The following is a 22,258-nucleotide window of genomic DNA, read 5'->3' as shown; positions in this document are numbered from 1 at the left end:
TTCTATTATTTTTGGGGAGGCCAACTCTTCTTGGTTGAGTGCCAATAGTCCTTGTAGTTCAGATGCAACTGTTAAGCTTTCATTTAAGTCAGCATCCGAAAACGTACCTGATGCGACCAATAAATCCATTTCGATACTTACGAAACGGTCTATTGCTCTTTCCAAGGAATCAATATTCGAATTGACATCTATAAAAAATTTTGATAACAACTTTCAATAAAAACTACATTATTTATTTTAATAACTTCATTGTATAAAGTATGAAAACAGAAAACACTGATATTTTCCACAATACATTGATCAGGAATTGGCTTAGCCTCACTTTAGCAAATATTTAACGTAGCAAGTGACCAACACCCTTCTAAAAGTTCCAAAAAGTACTTGTTTCATTATTTTCATAATAAATAAATTACAATTTAACTCACCTGTAGGAAGTTTATCTTCACTGCAAACGTTGGCTTTTTCTGAACTTAAAATAACATGCATAGATTTTTCAATATCTTCCACTGGCTTTGTAATTTCTTTAACAACCTGGCCAACATGCACGCCTTCAATCGATCGCAAACTGTCATTTATAGAGTGTATCTCTTTATCTACTTCCATGACTAAGGCTATTTCTTCATTGGCAATGGCTTCCTCCGTTTCCATTCTCTCCATCATTTCCTTGTGTTTTTCTGTCATAGTTTGAACCAGAGATTCCGTAGTAGTAATGTCGACTGATATTGAGTCTTCGTCAACACCTTTAAGCACTTGTTCTTGAACATTTGTCAATTGATTATGTAGCGCTTGGAGCGGTTCCAACATTTCTGTCAAAACTGCCTTCAAAGGACCTTCTTCTAATTTGTGTTTTGGTATTTTTACTTCTAACAAACCTTCTTGTAATATATCCGTGCAGTCGGATAAACACTTGAGTAATATCAATGCCTTGCCAGTACCAGTTGCGTCTTTATAGTCATTGTGTTTTTCGATACAATATGTGACTTTATCTAGTATCTCTTTTGCAATGATATCTTTATTCTTCTTTTTTATTGTTTCAACGTATGTTGCAAATTCTTCAATCATATTAGGTAATGTATTATTTTCAACTACATCGGTTTTAGTACATCTGATTTCATCGAGAATGTCAGTTTGAACAAATTGTAAAGATGGTTTAGCAATTTCTAAAATTTCAACAAACTTGTTTACAGTTTCAATTAATTGCTCATCATGCTTAGTTTCTTTTACTGTTTGTAGTATTAGAGCAGAGTTTTCAAACTTGGATAAAGGAGCTTCGACCAAAAGGTTTGATTGAGATTTGACAATTTTTTCGAGACAAGTTCGTACATTTTGCATGTAATCTTCAGCGTGGATCAGAAATGTAGCTAAACACCCATTGACATCATCTGTCAAGTTTAATTCCGACTTTTTTGCTTTAAAGTCATTAATTGTACTTTGTAAAGAGTTGAATTGTTGCAGCAATCTAATTATCTTTTTGTGAGATGTAGCTTTAGATATCAGACAGCGCATGATTGTAAATTCACTTTTACATGTCTTATAGAAATCTTCTACAATCATTTGATCAGCAATTGGCATATCTTGTGTGGAATCTTGCACAACATTCACTGCACTGTCTACTATATCTTCCATTAGCATCAAAGAGTCAGATTCAATTTCAGCTGCCATTTGTGGAGAAGTGCAAGTCAAATCAGAGACATGAGAAAGGTCTACAAAATCATATTGTTCCAATACAGCGATATTGTTTTGGACTTCGTCAATAGTTTGAATTAATTTTGCTTCTTGTGCCACCTTCTCTGGAGCTTGAGGAGTAAATTGAATAAGTTCCTCTTGTACTGCGCCCACTTTTTCGTATAATTCTTCTGTAATGCACCTAACTTGATCAATTTTGATTCCTTTAGAAACATCAGTGGCATCTAATAAACTTTCAACTGTCCGTTCCAAAGCTTTAACCTCTTCTGGGATAGCAATTTGCTCTTCAGCTTTGGTAGTTTCAATAATGTCTTTTAAATGCTCACAAACTTCTCTCAATGCACCGACTTTATTTGCTATTTCGACAGTATTGTCAGCAGTATGCATAGCAGGGAACATAGCGAGCATACACTTATCTAAATGCTCTTTAAATTCAGATACGTTCTGAATCACGGAATGTATTCTTTCCGTCGGCATTTCTAATAAATTTTCATAAATTGGAATGTTACTTGTGTCTAACACCGACAAACTTTGCTGTAGCTCTTGCATAGGTTCAGCAATAGCCATAAGTTTTGAAGGATTTATTAAATTAGTTATCTCATTGGATCCTTCCATAAGTAGGGGATGTAGTATTTCTTCAATTCCAGAGTGAAGTTCACCTAAGCCTATAACAAATGATTTTAAGCTAGAATAATCACTAACTTCAGATAAAGTGTCCAGAGCATCAATAATTTCTGGGTTTTGTAAAACAGTGATGTGTTCATTCAACGTTTGTAGTGCTTGAGCTGTAGCCGTTGTTTGTAATTCTTGGTTGAATGGCAGAGTCGTCTGTCCCACAGCAGTTTCCTCGGTAGCTGGTAGCACCAACCGATCAGATGGAATAGTTTCTGCAGTTGTCTTTATTCCTGATATATCTTCTAGAGTGGACATCTCGTCTGCCGCTTCAACACCCGCTTGTTCTTGTATCATCACAATACAACTTTGCAGATTTTGAACAGCACTAGCCATGTTGACGCTGACGTCGTACGGTACAACATCTTCACCGTATTGAGAAATTACATCCTGTTGTAAGATTTCTAATGTTGTATGTAATTCGTGAAGAGGTTCAGCGATTGTACTCGCAGCTTCACTGTTTTGCTTAAGACTTTCAATATTTTCCACTATTTGTTGGTTTAGAACAATAAGGTTTTGATTTAATTCACAAAGTGGTGTAGCAAAGGTTTGGGCAAATGATGAAACATCTGAAATATCAGAAATATGTTCTTCATCTACACCACTGGCTTTAGTAGAGGCAACACTTCGTTTGAGTTCTTCTAAAACAGGACAAATGGTTACCAATGTAGGAGCAATGCTCGTCTTTAAATCTTGAGTCGATTCTATTGCCTTTATATTTTCGATGGCTGCTATTGCATGTTCGATATGTTCGACAAGAACTTTGGCTTTGGTTTCATCGTATTTATGGGAAGCAATATCTTGAACGTGCTCGGAATCAATTTGTACACTAGTTTCTTCAGCTGTATTAATACATTCCTGAATTCCAACTAAGGTATCAGCAATGTTTGTGAGAAGAGCACAGTTGAGCTCAGAATCAAATACGTTTGTGATGAACTGATCTTGAATTATTCTTAACGTATTGTTTAGGCTAGCTAAAGGTAAGACGTTATCAGTATCAAGATTCTTAATAGAAGCGTTAATTCTGTTCACAGCGTCACAGATTTCCATAAGAGTAAAGTATTTTTTAGATTCGTTACTCTCTATTACATTTTCTAATACTTTGGTCAAGTTTTTATGGAACATAGTCATGTGGTTCTTAACTTCTGGCATGGATTCTAGTTTTGGTAGATTGTTTTCTAATGCTATAAGAATTTGAGCCATCTTTTGTAGTGCATCTAACTTGTTTTCACTTTGTAAAATGTCAAAAGTACCAACGCTGTTTTCAATGACTTCTATTTGAGATGATATTTTATTAAGGTTCTCCTTTATTGAAGCCACTGCTTGTTTCAGAACCGCTTTATCTTCGCCTTCAGATTCTGTGGATAATTGTTCGAACGAACTTCTTAATTTAACAACAGACTCCATCACTGTTTCAATAATTTCAGTGTTGTATTTATGTAAGGACGTCGTTGATTCTTTTACTGATAGTGTTTCGATTTGTTCCAAAGCTGTTTGCAGATCTTGTATAGAGGCGGACATATCATTGAGTATTACTTCACTATTAGAAACTTTAGCAGTATCTGCAATTTTACCACTATCAGCACTTTCAGCTATGCAGAGAAGAGACATAAGAGGACTTTTTAATTCGAATACCGCTTTTTGCGTATCTCTAAGATGTTTTACTTCTTGAGAAGGTTCATCAACTTTTATTTCACTGGCTTCGCTTAGCAAGTTTCGAGCTTTTATGGTATCCGCCGAAAATTTAATAGCAGTAATCATTTCATTATTTAATGATTCAATTTCTGTTAGGATTTTGTCTTCAGTCAGTAAATAGTCTGTAGCGGTTACAGAATTGATATCTGAAATACATTTTTGTACTTCACTGCCACAAGTTTCAATAAATGCAACACAGGTTTTTTTGACAAGAGTTTTACTGTCACTTTCCATATCTATACATTTTTCAATGATAGTGAGTGATTGATGAAGAGCTTTAAGTGGCTGAGGCAAGTTATTGAATAATGTACTGCTGACTTCTTTGGACTCTGAAACCGATTCTTTAGCAGCATCAGTAATACTATGTATTTCTGATATTGGAGATATTAGACTACTAATAATTTCCAAGCTTCTGGAAGCTGTTGCAGCTGATGACATGAGTTCTGATTTAAGTATTATATCCCTTTCAATTATTTGAACATCATTTATTACTTTCGTCAATGAGGTGCTAATATTGACCATTTTATTTTTAAATTCTTCATCAGTTAGTTTAGGTTTCTTGGGAGCTTCAATTTCTATTGATTCTTTCTTCTTAAGACCTTCTTCTCTCGATTTACTTACCGATTTTTCACTGCCAGAGCTAGATCTCCTGGAGCTGCGACTCGTGCGTCGCTCTCGTTTAGGTTTTACGACAGGAGATGGCTCAGCATCCAACGAGTGTTTTATAGCTTCATCCTTGAGTAAAATAGTTTTTGTGGGCTCTGAGAATTCTTGACCATCGTCTCCAGATGGTTTTGATGATTTTGATTTTGGTTTACTAGTACTGTGTGCGCTAGCAAAGCTTTGTAAATCAGAGATTGCTTGAGTATCGTCATCTTTTTTATCTTCTGACAATGATTGGTCACGAGACAAGCTGAAAAAATCATCAGCGCTTCTTTGAGAATCTGACTTCTTCCTTCCGAATTTAAGAGATAAATCTGACTTTTCTTCTGACAGTAAAGCCATTGTTTTTTCTAAATAATCCTCTCCACCAATTTCTATATCTTGATCGAGTGATAGTTGAGGAAGGCCGTTCTCATCTGCTATCGAAATGTCATCGATATCAGCTTCTGTACGCATATCTTCATCAGGAGATACAAAATATTCTGGCGAAACGTCAATAATAACTGCTTCCATTAATAAATTACCAGATGTAGATGTTTCTTTTACAAATCGTAATGGAGGAAGTTCCACCACATTGTGTTCAGTAATATTTTCTGATAGTTGATCCGCGTACATTTCGACAATTTGTAAAGCTTCTTCTTCTGTCAAATCAGGAGTTTCATAAAGAGAAACAGACACTTCTTTGCCATCAAATGAGAAAGAAATTTCTCCTTTATCGTCGAGCGTAGTGACGTCACCAACGGGCGTATCATACATCTGCGAGGTTCTTTCTTCATGAATTGTACTAAGAGACAAATTCCTTTGTAAAGCTTGTTCTTCTGCTTTCTTCTTTTTAGCTTTCATTGAATCATCAAATCCTAGAAGTGAGGCAGAACTAGCGGCAATACCCATACAATTCTGCGCTTCACAAGTGTAAGTTCCCAGGCAACAAGTGCCGTCTTGTCCTGATATAATTCTATGAATATCACCAGGTTTTAATTCCTCGCCGTCTTTGTACCATTTAAGGACAGGTTGTGGGACACCGATGACCTTACATTCAAGGTTTACTGCGCCTTCATCAGATAAGATGGCTTGAAGATTTTCTAAGAATCTTGGTTTTTTATAATGTCTGGGTATGATCAATTTAAGGAAACATGAGGTGACGCTATGTCCGAAATCGTTCATGGCGACACATTTCCACTCGGCTTGGTCGAGGAATTCGAGGCTTTGGATGTCCAGGTAGAACACCCCGCGGTCTTCCCGGCCGTGATGGCAGCGAGATGACTCGTCCACCGGCTGGTCGTCTCGGTACCACAGTACCGACGGTTCAGGCGGAATGGCGACTGAAACAAACCATTATTTGTTAATTTTTTACTTATCACCGTGTGTCTAAATTAAACTAGATCAGTAGTAAAGGAACCCTGAACCCTTTAATTATTCAGTCACGTACGTGAGTAGGCCGATAACATAATAACTAATTAGTATGTCTCACGAAAGTTATAATAAAATTAAAACTCACCTTTAACTATAAAACGGAATGGCTCATCAATCTTCGCTTCAATGCTCTTCAATCCCTGAATGAACTTTGGAGCCTGGTTCTTAGAGAACAGTTGTAGCTTCTCTTCTTCGTTCAGCTGGTTCTGGATGTCTTCCACGGTCAGTTCAGCAGAACTACTGGCTTGTCCCATGCAGTTCCTTGCTATACAACAGTAGGATCCTAAGGAGTTGGTGCCTGTGAGCTGGTAGACGTCTCCAGGCTTCAACTCCTGGCCATCCTTGAACCAGCTGAGTACTGGTGTGGGGAAGCCCACAACTTTACATTCGAAGGACACCAGCCCTTCTTCTGTCAGCACTGCTTGTAAGTTCTCCATGAATCTTGGTTTCCGATAGTTTTTGGGCACTGTGAAAATAGTTTGAATTTCAGATGGGTAACATACTAAACTATACTTTTATAGCGATAATATTACATTATGAATTCTTAGTTTGACATAACATAGTCAGTCACTAATTTGTAGTTTATTGACTGACTGAATTTTAATAAAAAATTATTTATGATGTATCATAGTACACTCATGCTAGATAGTTATATAATCCTATATAGCAAACAGTTGATTCAAAAAGGACTTGTCGCTATATCACGTAGAGTGAACGACCTTACCATCCATGGTAACATAGCAGGTGGAGATGCCGATGCGACCACCAGAGCTGGTGGCCACGCACTTCCACTCCCCCTCGTCCGGCCACTCAGCACTCGGCACTTCCAGCAGATACCCGCCAGCGCCGTCTTCCAGCACATGGTACCTGCACAAACGTAAAATGTCTTTGTCTTTATATTCATCATTACAATCACTAATGGTAACCATCCTTTACTCAATAAAGGAAAGAAAATTGAAAAAAAAAACTACAGCTCTAATTCAACGTACGTTTATTTTAATTGAATAATAACTAATGCGGATTTATTTTTTTAAAAACTACACTCTCCAAATGGCGGCCTTCGAGGCTTACACACTCTTCGAGTCTAGCACGCATGTTTTCAAAAACGCGTTTACAGAGAGAGTGAATTCTGCTTACTTCGGCTCGAATATTTTCTTTAAGTTGTGTCACAGTGCTCGGGATTGTCTTGTAAACCATGGATCTTAAGTATCCCCATAAGAAAAAATCATATGGGCTTAAATTGGGTGACCTAGGTGACCACGGTATGATACCGTTTCGGGATATGATTTTTTCAGGGAATAACTGCCGCACTGCATTCATGGACACGTTAGCAGTATGAGCTGTGACCCTGTCCTGCTGAAACCATGTGTTTCGGTTGACATAAGGACTATTCTGAAGTTCTAGTCTGAAAAAGTAATTTAACATCGGGCATATCTCTCTGAATTTACAGTTACAGTTTGGCAAGGTTCATTTTCAAAAAAAATAAGCCCCTATGATTGCAGATGCAGACATGGCACACCAGACTGTTACTTTAGGCATCCCAGCAACGGAAATTCTGCTTATTAACATATCCTCCGATGTGAAAATGGGCTTTATCACTAAAGAATGTGTACCGTAACGATTATTTAATTAGATGGCGAGCTTCAGTCACCGAAAATCCACTCAAAATGTACGCCTCGACGGCAAAAGCGCGGTGCCCTCCACTCTACTTTTCCATAGTTACAAAAAAATCCGCAGTATTTGCGTTTCTAAACACGTCTTTTGCAGTCCTCTAACGTATTGCGTTTAGAAACTATGTTTGTTCAAAGTTTGAAATCTGCCACTGGACACCCTGTATAACTACAAGACATTGTCAGTGCTATACCTCAATATCTCACAATCTCAGGTACAAAACACACCTAAAATAAATAGACAAGGCACTCAGTAACATCGTTTCTGCAACGTTTTATAAAAGGCATCCTGTAGCGAGTTTCCTTTTAATTTTTTCTCATTAATTACCCTAATCAATAGTGTCTGGGAATTTGTGTACAGTCAACTACGGAACTTTATTACACATTCCATAGGATCACCGGTGTCGTATTAAAACGAAAATGTGAACGATAAAGACAGGTTGTACTTGTTTGCAGACAACAGTTTAGGAGGATTTATCATTTTGTCAGACATTTTTTGGGCAATATTTAGTTAGGCAATATTGCTTGTCATTAGCCGTGCGAGACAAGTTGATAAACATAACTAATGAATATTAATAATAATGTCAAAAATTACTATAAATTGACAATTAAATATTACATACGCATCGACAATTATTATAATTTATTTCCTATGCTACTGTGAAGTCTTCGCTAAGGTCTCATCTTGTTGTGCATGGGTTACACTAACATAAGTTGTTGTTAATCTTAAAAAAACATTAAAATCAACTCCAATACTGGTAACACAATATTCCCCCAAATGTATCGGTAATGTCAACGAAGCTTAATAATAAAGAACAATAACTACTTCACGGTCACTCCACTACATAAAACGAGCGATATACATATTGTTCACCGTCTTTTGTTCCTGATTGTACTCGTTACATTCTAAGGTACCTAGTGAAAATGGCACCTTTATCAAGATGGCATTTTCACCAACATTCCTTTAGCAGACACCTTCAGACTTTCCGATATTTAAAAATGTTATAATAACAGACTCTATTATGAAAATACATTGAATATTTTTAACAATTTAACTAAAAAAGCATTTTATTAGATTCTTTGTTAAAATCTGAATGAAGCAAGATAACTTTGTAATTTTGTAAGAATTTTAATAAAATTTATGGGGAAGGTGAGGAGAGAATGGGGTGATAGTGGAGTGAATTTACTATTTACATAATATATTATTATAATTTTTCATGAAGATGTATGTAAATGGTAAATGTATCAGCGTTTCTTTTTAGATTTTTTTAGATAGAAAATGTCAACCATCGTGTGCTTTTTACTAGAGATGTGCTATGCTACGTTGCTATGGGATGCGTTTGGCTTCTACCGACCACATTCATTGATACACATAACATAGCATTGGTAGAAACTCAGCTAAGTTATGTTTTTTATATGGAAAGATGCGTGATATAGATGTGTGCTATGCATGGCTTCCCTACTATCGATACATCACATACTCGAGCTCCGCACCTTCCTCTCACAGCTACATAGCTTAGTATTAGTGGAAACGTTCCCATAGATTCACAGCTTTACTTTTACATTTTCGTAGCATAGCTACATAACACATCTCTGGTGGAAAAAATCCTCTTATCTAGATAGTTCAATGTACATAAATGCTTATGATACTATGTAACATATTACTCAAGGAAAAAGTCAATCAATCCTCTGCAACATAACAATAACATGTACTGCGAACGACGTTTATAACGTATAAGACTTGTGCACTAGAATAAAATGACAAATCCACAAAGACGTTCAGGATATGACATCCGTGTGAAGTAGTTTTTGAGGAATCAAATAATGCAACTGCTTCCACGTTGGTTCTGCATCGGATATAGTTTGAGTGGCTAGGCGTTCCGTGATTTAAACAGTTCCATGCAGGCAGGCAGATCGACAACCTCTTTCTAGTTTAATACCTATTTTATTGGAAGTTTATCAAAATAACCGTCTTTCAATAAAATACATATGTACTTATAGAAGCAATAGTAGATTATGATTTGATAACTCTGTTTAACTATTATTTATCAAAATTTTCGAATACTTTCTAAAGGTCATGGCTAAATGGAAGTATGGAGGACAGATCCCGCACGACTAAATATGGTACCTTTTTTTGAGAGGGAAAAATTATGCAATGACTTCTCCCGCCATGGGCGAGGCAAAAGGGAGTGTCAGACTCTTACTGAGTAAAAACCATCCCGTCCCTACTCCTGCTTTTCGAGCCAGAACCCCGGTAAACACGCTAGGTAGTCCGGAGCTTCGGATGCAATAAATAATGCTGCATAACTAAAAATTGGTATTTTGTAATTAAAAAGGTCCAGAAACTTGTCATTTGTACACAATCCTGAAAATAAAATTGCGTAACTCCTACAACGTTACAAAAACTTCAAACTATGACTAGGCAGTTTATGCACCACATGATTTAAAATCAAGTCCGTGTCCAGTAGAGAGGAGTCAGTGGGTAGGCGAGCAAACTAAGTCCAGTAAACGAGGGAGGGTCAATGTAAATCCAAAAACAAGCTCAACGAAGATTGAAGTAAACAGCAGACCGTTCAAACGATGTCTGACGTGACGCATTAGTCATTAGCCTGACGTTTGTTTTTTTTCATAGTGTATAAATACAATCAGATTTAAAAAGTTACAAAATCGATAAAATGATCGAAAAGGTCGTAAGAAATAAAGTTTTTTCGACATCGACAGGCAGGCAGGCAGGCAGACAGTACCTAATGCACTTATTCATTTACAATTATTTGGTTTCTGAAAACAAGTCATTATGATAACCGTTATTACGGATGTCCCTCAGTAGCTCGCAGTACTTCCATGTTCTCATGGCAAACCAAAACAAAGCATAAAACCAATTATGAAACTTATTTTTTGTCAATTTTCGTTCACGCCATCTCCTTTAAAGTATCAAAAACATTCAACGATTCATTAATTTGATTCCAGTTAAAACCAAATCATTTCGTTTTAATAGCTTATACATAACTTCAAATACAAAATTCTAGTAACGGAATTACAAACAGTCCAAAGAGCCGACAATTTGGCAAAAACTGCATATGTACAATCCATGTAAAATCGCGACAAAAACAGCAATATGTGAAGTGTAACTCACTCATAGGCTCAATACTAATGGTGACAGACAGACAGAGTGACAGACAGTTCTTTGTGTTTTGCCCTATGTAGGTATTTGTACAAATTCAAATTGAACAGTTACAAATATTCCGACGAATGTATTTGCTCGGTTTTACATGCAGACACATGTGAAAAGATTTAATATTCAATCAATAACACGAATACCAGTACTGGGCTATAGGCCTTCTCTACTAAAGAGAGGTTCACCATAAATCTACGATTGGTAGGCAGGTTCGAGATCGCAGTTTGAAGGAAAGGTATTTCTAAAGTCAATGAAGCTCAATTATAATGTATAATAACTCGCTACTCCACGATCACTTTATTATATAAAACCAGCGATATTCATAAAACAGGTGGGATGCCCATGTTCACACAAGGATTAAGCGCGTATTTAAAACTACATGCATTTTACTTCATTTCATTCAATCCGTTTTTGACCGCCATCCGTTAAAAAGTAGACTTTGAATCGACACCTCGTAAAAAGCAGGAATGGTAACAATTTATGTGTTCTACTCTTTAACCACACAGCAATAATATTTTTGGACACGAATATATTTCTATATTGAAAATAGTTCCCAAAATGTCCAATCCAACCAACCAACGAGGAGGTATTGAAAAAGTAGTTTTTGAAAGTCCCTGACCTTTGTTGAAAGTTTTGTTTTTCCGCGTGAATAATTCCTTGGTCTGCTGTGGGGTACGAGTATAGTGGTACAGTCATTGTGCAAATGATTAGTGTTTAAAATACTAGTTATGAACTTTTTTACTTCGGCTCCATATATTTTGTAAGTTCAGTATTTGCCTTGCAAAATACTGAAAGAAAAGAAAGAAAGAAAAATAATTTATTCCGCACCAGTCACGATGCACCAAAACAAAACACAAAAATAGAAAAGAAAAAATATATTGTTAAGTTAGGTATAGATAATTATGTAACTAATACAATCTAAGACATAATACTACATACACCTTTAAACACACGCATTTCGAGCTTGTAAGTTTAATGATGTTTAAAAGAAAACAACAGGGAATTCTTCCAACTCGGACATCAAATCACTTTTTCGACAAATGCCGACATAATTCAACAACATAATAAAATTATTTGCACAATAATTATGTCAATATTATCCAGTCATCAACCACTGCCGTCGACTGTACGTCCAAATGTGTATGATTTGGGATTAACAGCTTACTCCCGTCGATCCATAAAAGCATTACATTTTCATACATCATATTTTATAATTAAACAGTTTATTTGCAAGCTGCGAGATACATAGCGATAATGATTATTGTTTTTTTTTTTAATCTTCGTCTGTTTGGGCTAGCATTGTGTTTATATTATTTAAGATAATCTAAAATATTAAAATGGATCGCTGGATGTGTTTCAAAGTGCAGATCTCCTGCTGAACCGAGGTCTAAATTATTTTTATTACAAATAAGGTTTTTACTAATATGCGTAGGAAAATTGCCAAGTCCAAACAAAGTTCGCGGGATCTGCTACTGTTTAATAATAATGTCAATTCATTAACTTTTTTTCAACATAGTGTTAGTACCATTTCTTTAAGTTCCGTTTGACTAAGTTTAAAAAGGCGACGATTTGTCAGGCTTTTTCTGTATTTTTATAGAAGTGAAAAGACAGATAAATAATTAGAAAAGTGAGACTATTTTTATCATTTGTAATTAATAGAAATCAAAACGAAATATAAAATTCAGGCCGCTATTAACGTGGAGTACAGTTCTCCTGGACGATAAGAGATGGCGCTACTATTAGCTCGGAACGTATTGCGAAGTTTCTCGGTACACGGTGTTTAAATAATCTAATATTTGTTATAGTCATATTTTATAGTTATTTCTCTTTTATGACATTTAAAATACATACATACACAACATGATGCCTTGTCTAGACCAAAAGGTTTTTATTTTTTTCGAGGAGGGAAAATCATAAATGTGTTCTCTCGCCAGGGCGAGGCGAGAAGGAGTGTCAGACTCTTACAGACTACAAACCACCCCGTACCTACTCCTGCCTGTCGAGCCGGAGCCCCGGTAAACCCGCTAGCTAGTACGCAGCTCCGACCAAAATGTATAGTGTAAACATTAAAATGCTACAACCACTTTTATATGTCGATATTAAATCGCTATTATAATCGGCCAGAATTCGAATCTCCATGCTATATTAACCGATGATTCCAAAAACTATAAAACTCAAATAACACTTGGACGGTGACCCAAAACCCTTACCTTGCTCTGTGCTTCGCTTGGCAGTTGTGATTGCATCCACTCGACCAACGAGGCAGTAGTTTGAATATAATTTTATATCGTTGTCAACAAACTCTTGAAGATATTGTGAGACATCATATTTGCTCTGAGCTCTTTGGCAAGGAGTATAAAAATCTGGAGTACCATACCAGAGGAACGGCACCTACGTTATATTATCATGTTTGCAAAAAGGATGAATAAAAACCGGCAAAGTGTGAGTTAGACTCGCGCACCAAGGGTTCCAGACCACATTTGTACAATACTCAGACATTTGTCTGAGTAAGTCGTAAGTCGTATTATGTAGGAGCCACCTAAAATATATTTTTTTATAGGAAGTTTGCCTCACTCTCGTATTTTCTCGTGTGACGTGGGTGCATTTACAAACATACAATTTCATATAAAAATGACACCCAGACCCAAACAACGATTTATGGATGACACAAAGAGTTGCTCCGTGCGGGAATCGAACCAGTTGCCCAGTCTTCGCACCAACTGTGCAGTAATTTTTTATTAGGATTTTTAATGTGACAGACAGATAAAAATCTGTCAAGCCATCACGGCTTATGAGATATAGTCTAGTGATAGATAGACAAACCCTTTTTATATCTTAATAATGTCAGTAATAAGGTAGTTTTTATTAAGACACGGAACCTTAAGAACGTTAGTTCAATTTACGCCCACGCAAAAAACTTCTTCCTGCGCATATTTTTCTAATTAACTTATCTATCCAGTATACTATCGTTTTAAAAGAGTAATTTAATGGAAGATAAATATAGTAGCTGACAGTGAATAATGTTATTTAAACAGCGTCCTGTCTAGTGGCACAACCTAATTATTGCACATTAATAGATCCCTTTTAAAAGTTATTCTTATACTTATTATGATAAGGTTCTTTGTAATAATAATATTGTTTAAAATAAGTAAGAAATATCGTCATTAAATTTAAGGTTCTTTACGTCTTTAGATTTTTATCACTCAAGTCGTCTGAGCTAATTAATCCCATTCCTTTTAAGAATTCCAGATAGAAACCAACATCTGTGATATTCTACAGCTGGACCTGGTCTTCTTTGATTTGAATAAAAAGTTTAACCATGATTTAGAAAGGAGATCGCTGTTTAGATTTGTCAAAGAGTGTCACTGCACGGTCTTTGTCAAATGTGTAGTAATATAATACCCGCATATAGTGTCGGTGACAAAAAATATATTTAAATCTTACTGCAAGTACTGCATGTAGCGTCACTAAAACGGGCTGATGGACAATCCAATTTTAACGTTTCAACATTGTCTAAATAGTAATTTAAATAAATGCTTTGACTTGACTTTGACTGTAACTTTAAGATTTTAAGGCCATAGAAATTAATTTCTGGAAATACCGTAGTACTCCATATGTAATCCACCGTGGTTTGTAGTAAGTACGCAATGTGCAGGAGAGTATGAGATATTGCGTTCGTAATAAGAATATATTCTTGTTTACACATGAGTGAAAGGTATGGGAAGTAAGTTGGTTGACCTGATCCTCTTGAATCTATTATTAATGTGGATTTTTATAATATTTTTGATGATATCCTCTCATTGTTAGAGTAGTTAAAGCAACGTAGGCTCTTGATTCCTGAGTCTGTTTTATAAAAATGCTATCACTATTTTTGAGGGAGGGGGTGGGGAAATCACCTAATGTCATGAAGCGATAGAGTGTCAAACTCTTACTGAATAAAAACCATCCCGTTCCTACTCCTGCTCTTCGAGCCGGAGCCCCGGTAACCACTAGGTAGTTCACAACTCTAGATTAGATTTATGGCAATTTGGTTATTCCTTATTACATGAGACATAACTTATCTGACGAAAAGTCGCTGTTACTTTATACAGTTCTATCCGTTTGGGGATCAAAAACTGTGACTCTGATTATAAGGCGGATAGTAAAGAAAAATAGAAATTAGTCACCTGCCTTACTATCTACGAAAACGAGTAAAATATAATTTTAAAAAATCAAACAGTGAACAGCATGAATTCGGTATAAAATATCAATCACTGGCCCAAAGCGGAGCGCTTAATTTGGCTTAATTGAAAACTTCAATGTCGACTAGTGAAACATTTTGATTCCAGTATTTATGGCAATGTGCATGATTATACTTATGTTGACGTATGATTTTAATTACAAAAGCGTCATGTCTGTCCATGGATGAATGGCAAAGGCTCATTTCGGTTAAATAGGGGCGTGTTATACATATATACTTCCCTATAGCAGGGTGATGATGTCGGTCCTATCAATTCTGGGTTATTTTGTTTGCTATATTTGCTATTTAACACGACCATCTATGTCATTAGGTTGATGATTATAACTAACATAATGTTAAGCGTTTTAATCTTTGAATAGTTTATTAATATATCCACAATTCCACGTACCAAAAAATGTTCAAAGATTTTTTTAAATCATTGTTAACACAAGATTAAGATTTCCTTCTGTATTATATGTGTTATACAAATACACTAGCGGACCCAACAGACGTTGTCCTGTCTACACGTCTTTAATTTGAAAATATTTTTTTAATAAGCTAAAACATTCTGGACCTTTTTGATGAAAATTATTATTCAAATGTTATGACAATATCTAACGTCATAATATTTGACACTGCGATGGTAGCTCCGTCTGTTGGATCCAATGTAAAACATTCCAAAATCAACAACTACTAATAAATTAAAAGTTAATTAAAAAAAACATTGTCCGGCGGACAAAATTGTGAATCTAAACCATTCTCAGATCCTCTTGAACACACATGAAAAAAATCATCAAAATCGGTCCAGTCGTTAAAGAGAAGTTCAGTGACATACACACTTACAGAAGAATTATATATATAAAGATAATTACACGCTCTCGCTCGCAGACGACGGTCCGATACGACAATTTGTGGATCATATAAAAATACGCGCGTGAAGCAAGCACGTGACACGTTCCGTAGCAGTCGATCACTCAGTTACAGCATCACCCATGCAGTCAAGACAGACATTAAATGCAGCTCTCACTATTTGTCACTAATTAATAGTACCATAATTTATACAATGGTTTCTATTTGTTCACATTGAATGACTTTTTTCTATAAATTTGTGACCATAGTACGAGTACTTTCTTTACTCCAAAACCAAATCCAGTTTTTACTAAAATAGTAACTAACATTGACTGGCCGGGCGTAGCCGGGTGCAGAGATTATCAGAATAGTAAATACATTCTACATACATTCTGTATTCGAGTGCATTGCACAGGGAGTATACAGATAAGGACTACTCACTGTTAATGAAAAACTTTTATTTAACAGGTTTTAAATAGGAGTATATGTAGTATTTAAATTAAGGTTTATTTTTCATTACATTTTAGATTTATTTAAGTTTTAATTTCAACATGTATTTATTAATAGACAGCATAGTTTTCAACAATATGGTAAGTTAATAAATCAGTTCAATGTGTTATCAAAATTCACTAATTATAGCTACTACTTTTTTTAAATTCTACTTAGATAATATTATAATTTGGTAAAAACATCTTAACAAGAAATTTAACTAAGACTAATTTTAACTCTCTAACAATCTCTCAGTGACGTAGTGGAGTAGACTTAGTGACAAACAATGCATTTCACCGAACACATTTCACTATAATCCTCATCCTTAGTACTCCATATTTGTATACTCCAAGCCTCTAATATTTGAACCCCATGCATTCTTAATGTTACTAGTCGGTAGAAGAGTACCGTAAATGGATTTCACCATGGTACCTGTCCCGTTGTGCGCGGCAGAAAATGATAAACCAATTACAGAGTCGCCACAATTTCTGTAAATTGAATTTCACAAAAATATTTTGAGTCACATTTAGGATATTATTATAAGAGTATTGTGAAAGCATGAGCTAGTAGCTGCTTCGTTAAAAATGTAGCGTGTTGTGTCTTCCTTGTTTTAAAAGAATTTCTGGGTTAGAAAATAATTCAGTATATAAGCATGTAATTGTAGGATTTATTTTTGTTTCTGAATAATATGGTTTTAGAATTATGTCATTATGTAGGTTTGATGTTGAAACTAATGTGCTAATGTAATATCTATCGACCTAGACCTACACGTGAATGCAATAAATTGAGTTTGAATTGATGATAATTAGTAATGAGGCATTCGATTTGTGCTTTACGTATTTATAGTCAGTTCTAGGTAAAATTGGACTTACGATATAAAAATATCCCATTGGACTTCATTTTAAATCAACTCTCAACATTTTGAATGTCTACTCTTGCATTTGCGTAGGTATACACGTAGGTACACACACACTACACTGATTTGGAGCAACGGGGACCGGTGACAGCGACACGACAGCGGTAGGTGACACGTTTAGTTTCATTCATTTGTTTCTGCCGCCTACCGATATGCATGTTGCCTGCCGCCAATTTCCGTGACCAGCCTGTCATATATACGCTCGGAACAAGCGTGTTGACTGTATGTGGCACACGTTTTGTTTAACCTGTGTTGTTGTGTGTTGCTTCGACACAAGCCCGTCATGGCGACGCGACAGGCGACTTTACAAAAGGTGTCGACCACCAGTCGAAACGTTTCGTTGTTCCCCTGAAGTCGATGTGATTTCATAGTGTTTTTTTTTACAAGGTTTAATGGTAACTGACGTGTTTAATCGCTATTTTGATATATTATATTTTGTTAATAAATCTTGATTAAAAGGAGAAATTCTACTATAAGTTCTATACGATAGTCAACTTAGTCATTTCGCTATTGTTATCCCCTGTCTTTAGTTGAATACTGGCAAATTTGTAATTGACAGAGATTCGGCTATTTCTATTTCTAGGATGGAAATTCGAGACAGAAGTGCAGCTCCGATATCTAGGGCGTCTTGAATAGATTGGGAATAGGTAGTGGCCCACAAAAGGCAAACAGCTGGGTAGTGCTTTAATGGATTGATGTCTATGTGACAGCGGTGTAAGGAGACCTGTTCTAAGGGTAGATGGCGAGTTCTAAGACTTTGCTTTGGCCGAATATTAAAATGGCTATTAATATTTACTGACACCTCAGTATTTATAATCTGAGCTGAGCTGAAATTCTTTGAGTTCAAAATTGGTAACAGCTTAATGTTCATCGCACACTACAACAGCAACGCTCCAACTAGCTAGTATCTTGTCTGGACATTAAATTAAATCATATCGTAAGATATATTCAAAAGTAAATATAAAAAGGCTGCAAGCGCGTCGTCAATGCGCGGACTGCTCGCGTACAGCCTTTTTGAATTGTTACCCTAGCAAAAAACGCCGTGCCCCGGCCGTGTCGTTACTGTTTGCGATAACTATAATTTAGTAATATCATACTAACAAGCAAAATATGTATATGTTATTGAAATTCACTGTTGCTTAACAAATCGAGCCTACACCATATTTCAGTGAAGTGTACCTAATACCTAAATATTCGAACAATACCTAGAATGAATTTTAGCCTTAGGCTAGGCTGTTGGAAAAGGCTTACATGCTCTCTACATATACATATAGGTAATAATTACAGACATTGACGAGTAACGCAACACTAGTTTATAGTTTACAATATGTGTATTGTTTCACAAGCAAAAGCTGTATCGACCAACGTGTACCTATGTTGCTTATAATAAGGTTGGTTTCCTATAACTAATTTGACTAATCATTGTTGGTGAATAACCGATAGTAAAGTACCTTTTAGAAAATAACAGTCAATCAAAACAATTGACAAAATACCGATATACTTATATTTGGTTTTCAAGTAAGGCCTTGTTGGTCGAGTGGTCGCAAATGCGATTACCGCTCAAAGGATCATAAGTTTATGATCCTCATACTGTTGTTCCGAGTTTGTGTGTCATATGCATGTGCACCTGTATGTTTGTTAACGCATCCACGACACAGGAGATAATATATTTAACGTATTTAAAGAAATACATGTCTTTTATCCCGGTCGAATCCTTATTCTTTTTATTTCACGAGATACTTAAGTTTGTTTCTATTATGTATGTATTGTAAGGTACTTAATAACACTTTTATAATTTAACACAAGCTTGGATATTGTATGTACAACAAATTATTTTGTACATTCTACATTGAACCTGATACCTCATTCGAAATGATTATATCTGACTGTGTATTATATATAGTTTGGCTTTTACGTTCAAAATGTTACAACATTTATTACTAAAATGGAGTGCAAAATTCAATGCTGTGCATGATTAATATTTTACTTTGTTTTATTTTTTACAAACCAGACGTCAATTTTTATTATACTGGTGTATAAAAATGTCCATTGCTCTTTATTAGGCTGAGATTTCAATTTTGTAGTCACATTTGCGACAAAGTCATTTCTTCATACATGCTTGCGTAATGGGCCCACTCGAACGGAGTGATAACACATCCTTACAGAAAACTAACTTGTATTTCGCTGCGTCATGACATCACTCAGACTTTACCAGATGCCTGGGTAACCCCCAAAATCCCCAAAACTTCGGCAACGCATTCGTAACTCCAATTGCAATTTTCCATGGGCAGAGCCAATTAAGTACCATCAGGTGACCGATCCGTCCGTTTGCCCTTTATATCTGACTTAGAAATAGAAGTTGAAAGCCTTACCTCTCACTGGGTTCCACTTTTCCTTCCTTATTGTACCAGACGACGCTGCGCGGCCAGGGCGGCACCACGATGTGGCAGCCGAGGGTCAGAGGCTCGCAGATCCTCACGAACTGGTCTTCCAGCTCCTTCGTGAAGATCGGAGGCGGCTCTGGAGCTAAGCTGTAGGATTACAAATCAATTAGTTTTTATACTAGGTGTTATCTATAGCTAGAGAGCTATATAGCTAGCGAACTGTAGCTAGGTTAGTAAGTGATTGGACAAGCAATATTATCTTAGAATAGATAATCTTTTTCTCCATGGTCGATGAAGATCAGAAAAGTCTCTGAAAATCTAAATTTTACTAATGATATTTTTGTAGTAGTACTAAGAATATAAAAAAATAAGAAAAGCGTATAATCCCTATCCACGATAAACCCTTTCGTGATCGAAATTGAGACCATCACTTGGTCGCGCTCGAAATTACTCGAGAAACTTGACAGTGATAAAAGTGCCATATCGTTTAACAAGACTACTTCAAACATTAAAAATATTTATAAACGTATGTATTGTGAAAATTACTACCTAACAGCTTTCTGACTAGTTTAACATCTAGATCTGTACTTAATATATTTTTCTAACAGATTAGTACATTTTACTTTCCGAAAAGATATTTTCGAAGCTAGTCTTGGGACTCGGGTATTTACATTCTAATAATAGTGAAAAGTTTCCTTCGTTCGCCCTTGAAATTCAACGCTTAGCTCGTTAGTTTTGCTCTCAATAACGATACAACTTATTTATAGATAATTTCATATTTAAATGTTATATTTCACAGTGAAACGTCTTTTGTCATTTGTTTTGACTGTCAACACAGATAAACTCGACGTTTTTTCTTTTTCATATTTTATGATGGATTGGTGTTGTGGTTTGTTATAATATTAACGTGGTGGTTTTTGGAGTGCTTTGCCACCAGAGATGTGCTATGGATGCGTTTGGCTTCTATCAATCATATTCATTAGTAGCTTAGCTTAGCACTGTTGAAAATGGAGTCAACTAAAGTATGTTTTATCTATGGAGAAATGCGTGCTATGCACAGTTTCCCTACTATCATCATATACATCGTATCACTCAAGCTGCGCATCTTACACGTGTAGCTACTTTGCGGCGGCACATCTCCATAGCACATCTTACTCGCACGTGCAGAAAAGATTTCCTTCCTTTTTACAAAATCAAAATATCTAATCCTCCGCATCAAATTAATGTGTAGAATACACAATGGCAAGGATACCCCCACACTCATCATTTCACCTTTAATTGAATTAAGTTATTTATTACTGGCGCGCTGAGTAAGAGTCCAAAACACTATCGGTATTTAAAAGTTCCTTCATTTTAAAAACAAACAAACTTCTATTTTTTTATGAAATTAAATACAGATTATACTTGCCAGTTTAAATTTCACTTCGACTATATATTCGAGCTACTATCTAGCCTTATTTTGTGACAGTTATTTGGCTGAGTCGAATTGTATTAGCGTCAAATTCAGTGGGAATCAGGTTCGTCTGATGCAAATCGAAGATTGTGCCGCAAGTTGGCTTTGAAGGTATTAAATCGTCAGTTCATTGTATCGAGTAGATAATCGATAAAGTATTCGGATTTAAAACCGATGTTAGTGTGATTATGTCGCGCCTGAATGGACTAAGGACTGTTTACAATTAAGTATTGGCTATAAAAATAATTTCTAAATTATCGCAGTAAAATCCAATATCCATCCCTGTGAAATGATTGTAACACACGACCTGATGCATAATGTGTCTTCAAATTCAAGACAGCAAATCAATTATAAGTAAGGTATAGTTGCAATTGAAGCCCCCAAAATGATCCAACACACCCGAAGAACTTAGTAAATACAATCGATGAACCAAACTTATACGAAGTTAATATATTAGTATATTATGTACCTGGAGCTAGGTCTAAGAGATCCCTCCCTGCTGCCACGTCCGACCACGTGGACCTTGGATGAGGAGTAGGCCCTGCCCATGCAGTTGACGGCCTCACAAGTGTACGTGCCGAGAGACGTAGGGTCTTCAGCATTTGCCGTGAGGGCAAACACATCTCCTGCCTTTATTTCGCGACTGTCCTGTAAAATAGAGAGATTTATTTTAGCATTAGTTTCAACACTCATATTTATTATTGATACACAAAATCACATGGGCGGACTTAAAACTTAAGGTATTGAGAATATCTTCAGTCAGACGATCTTTGGGTGAAGCAGAGAATGTGTACGTGTATGTTTTTTTTTTTTTTTTTTACATTTAATGGGTCGACGTTTGGCCGCTATCTCACCTGATGGTAAGTGATGATACGGCCTACGGTGGAGCACGTCTGCCCATAAGCAACCTATTCACTCGGGCCTTGAAGACACCCAAGTTATACCCATCAGGAAACACAGACTCCGGCAAGGAG

General features: G+C 36.0%; 1 protein-coding gene across 5 annotated transcripts in view; it reads right to left on the bottom strand.

Annotated features, from left to right (window-relative positions):
• The window catches only part of LOC118262676 (titin homolog), a 185,241-nt gene that overhangs the window by 62,547 nt on the left and 100,436 nt on the right, over nt 1-22,258 (bottom strand). For all 5 annotated transcript variants that reach the window (XM_050703908.1, XM_050703910.1, XM_050703911.1 and 2 more), the window contains exons 6-10: nt 21,754-21,932; nt 19,820-19,978; nt 6,854-6,996; nt 6,215-6,595; nt 426-6,038 (exon numbers count right to left, since the gene is read on the bottom strand). In XM_050703908.1, the coding sequence (XP_050559865.1) occupies nt 426-6,038; nt 6,215-6,595; nt 6,854-6,996; nt 19,820-19,978; nt 21,754-21,932 (6,475 nt within the window). The remainder of the gene's footprint in view (nt 1-425; nt 6,039-6,214; nt 6,596-6,853; nt 6,997-19,819; nt 19,979-21,753; nt 21,933-22,258) is intronic.

This window comes from Spodoptera frugiperda, chromosome 25, assembly GCF_023101765.2.
Source record: "Spodoptera frugiperda isolate SF20-4 chromosome 25, AGI-APGP_CSIRO_Sfru_2.0, whole genome shotgun sequence".
NCBI lineage: Eukaryota > Metazoa > Arthropoda > Insecta > Lepidoptera > Noctuidae > Spodoptera > Spodoptera frugiperda.
The sequence above is the reverse complement of the archived record's forward strand: the minus strand, read 5'-3'. Positions and strand labels throughout refer to the sequence as shown.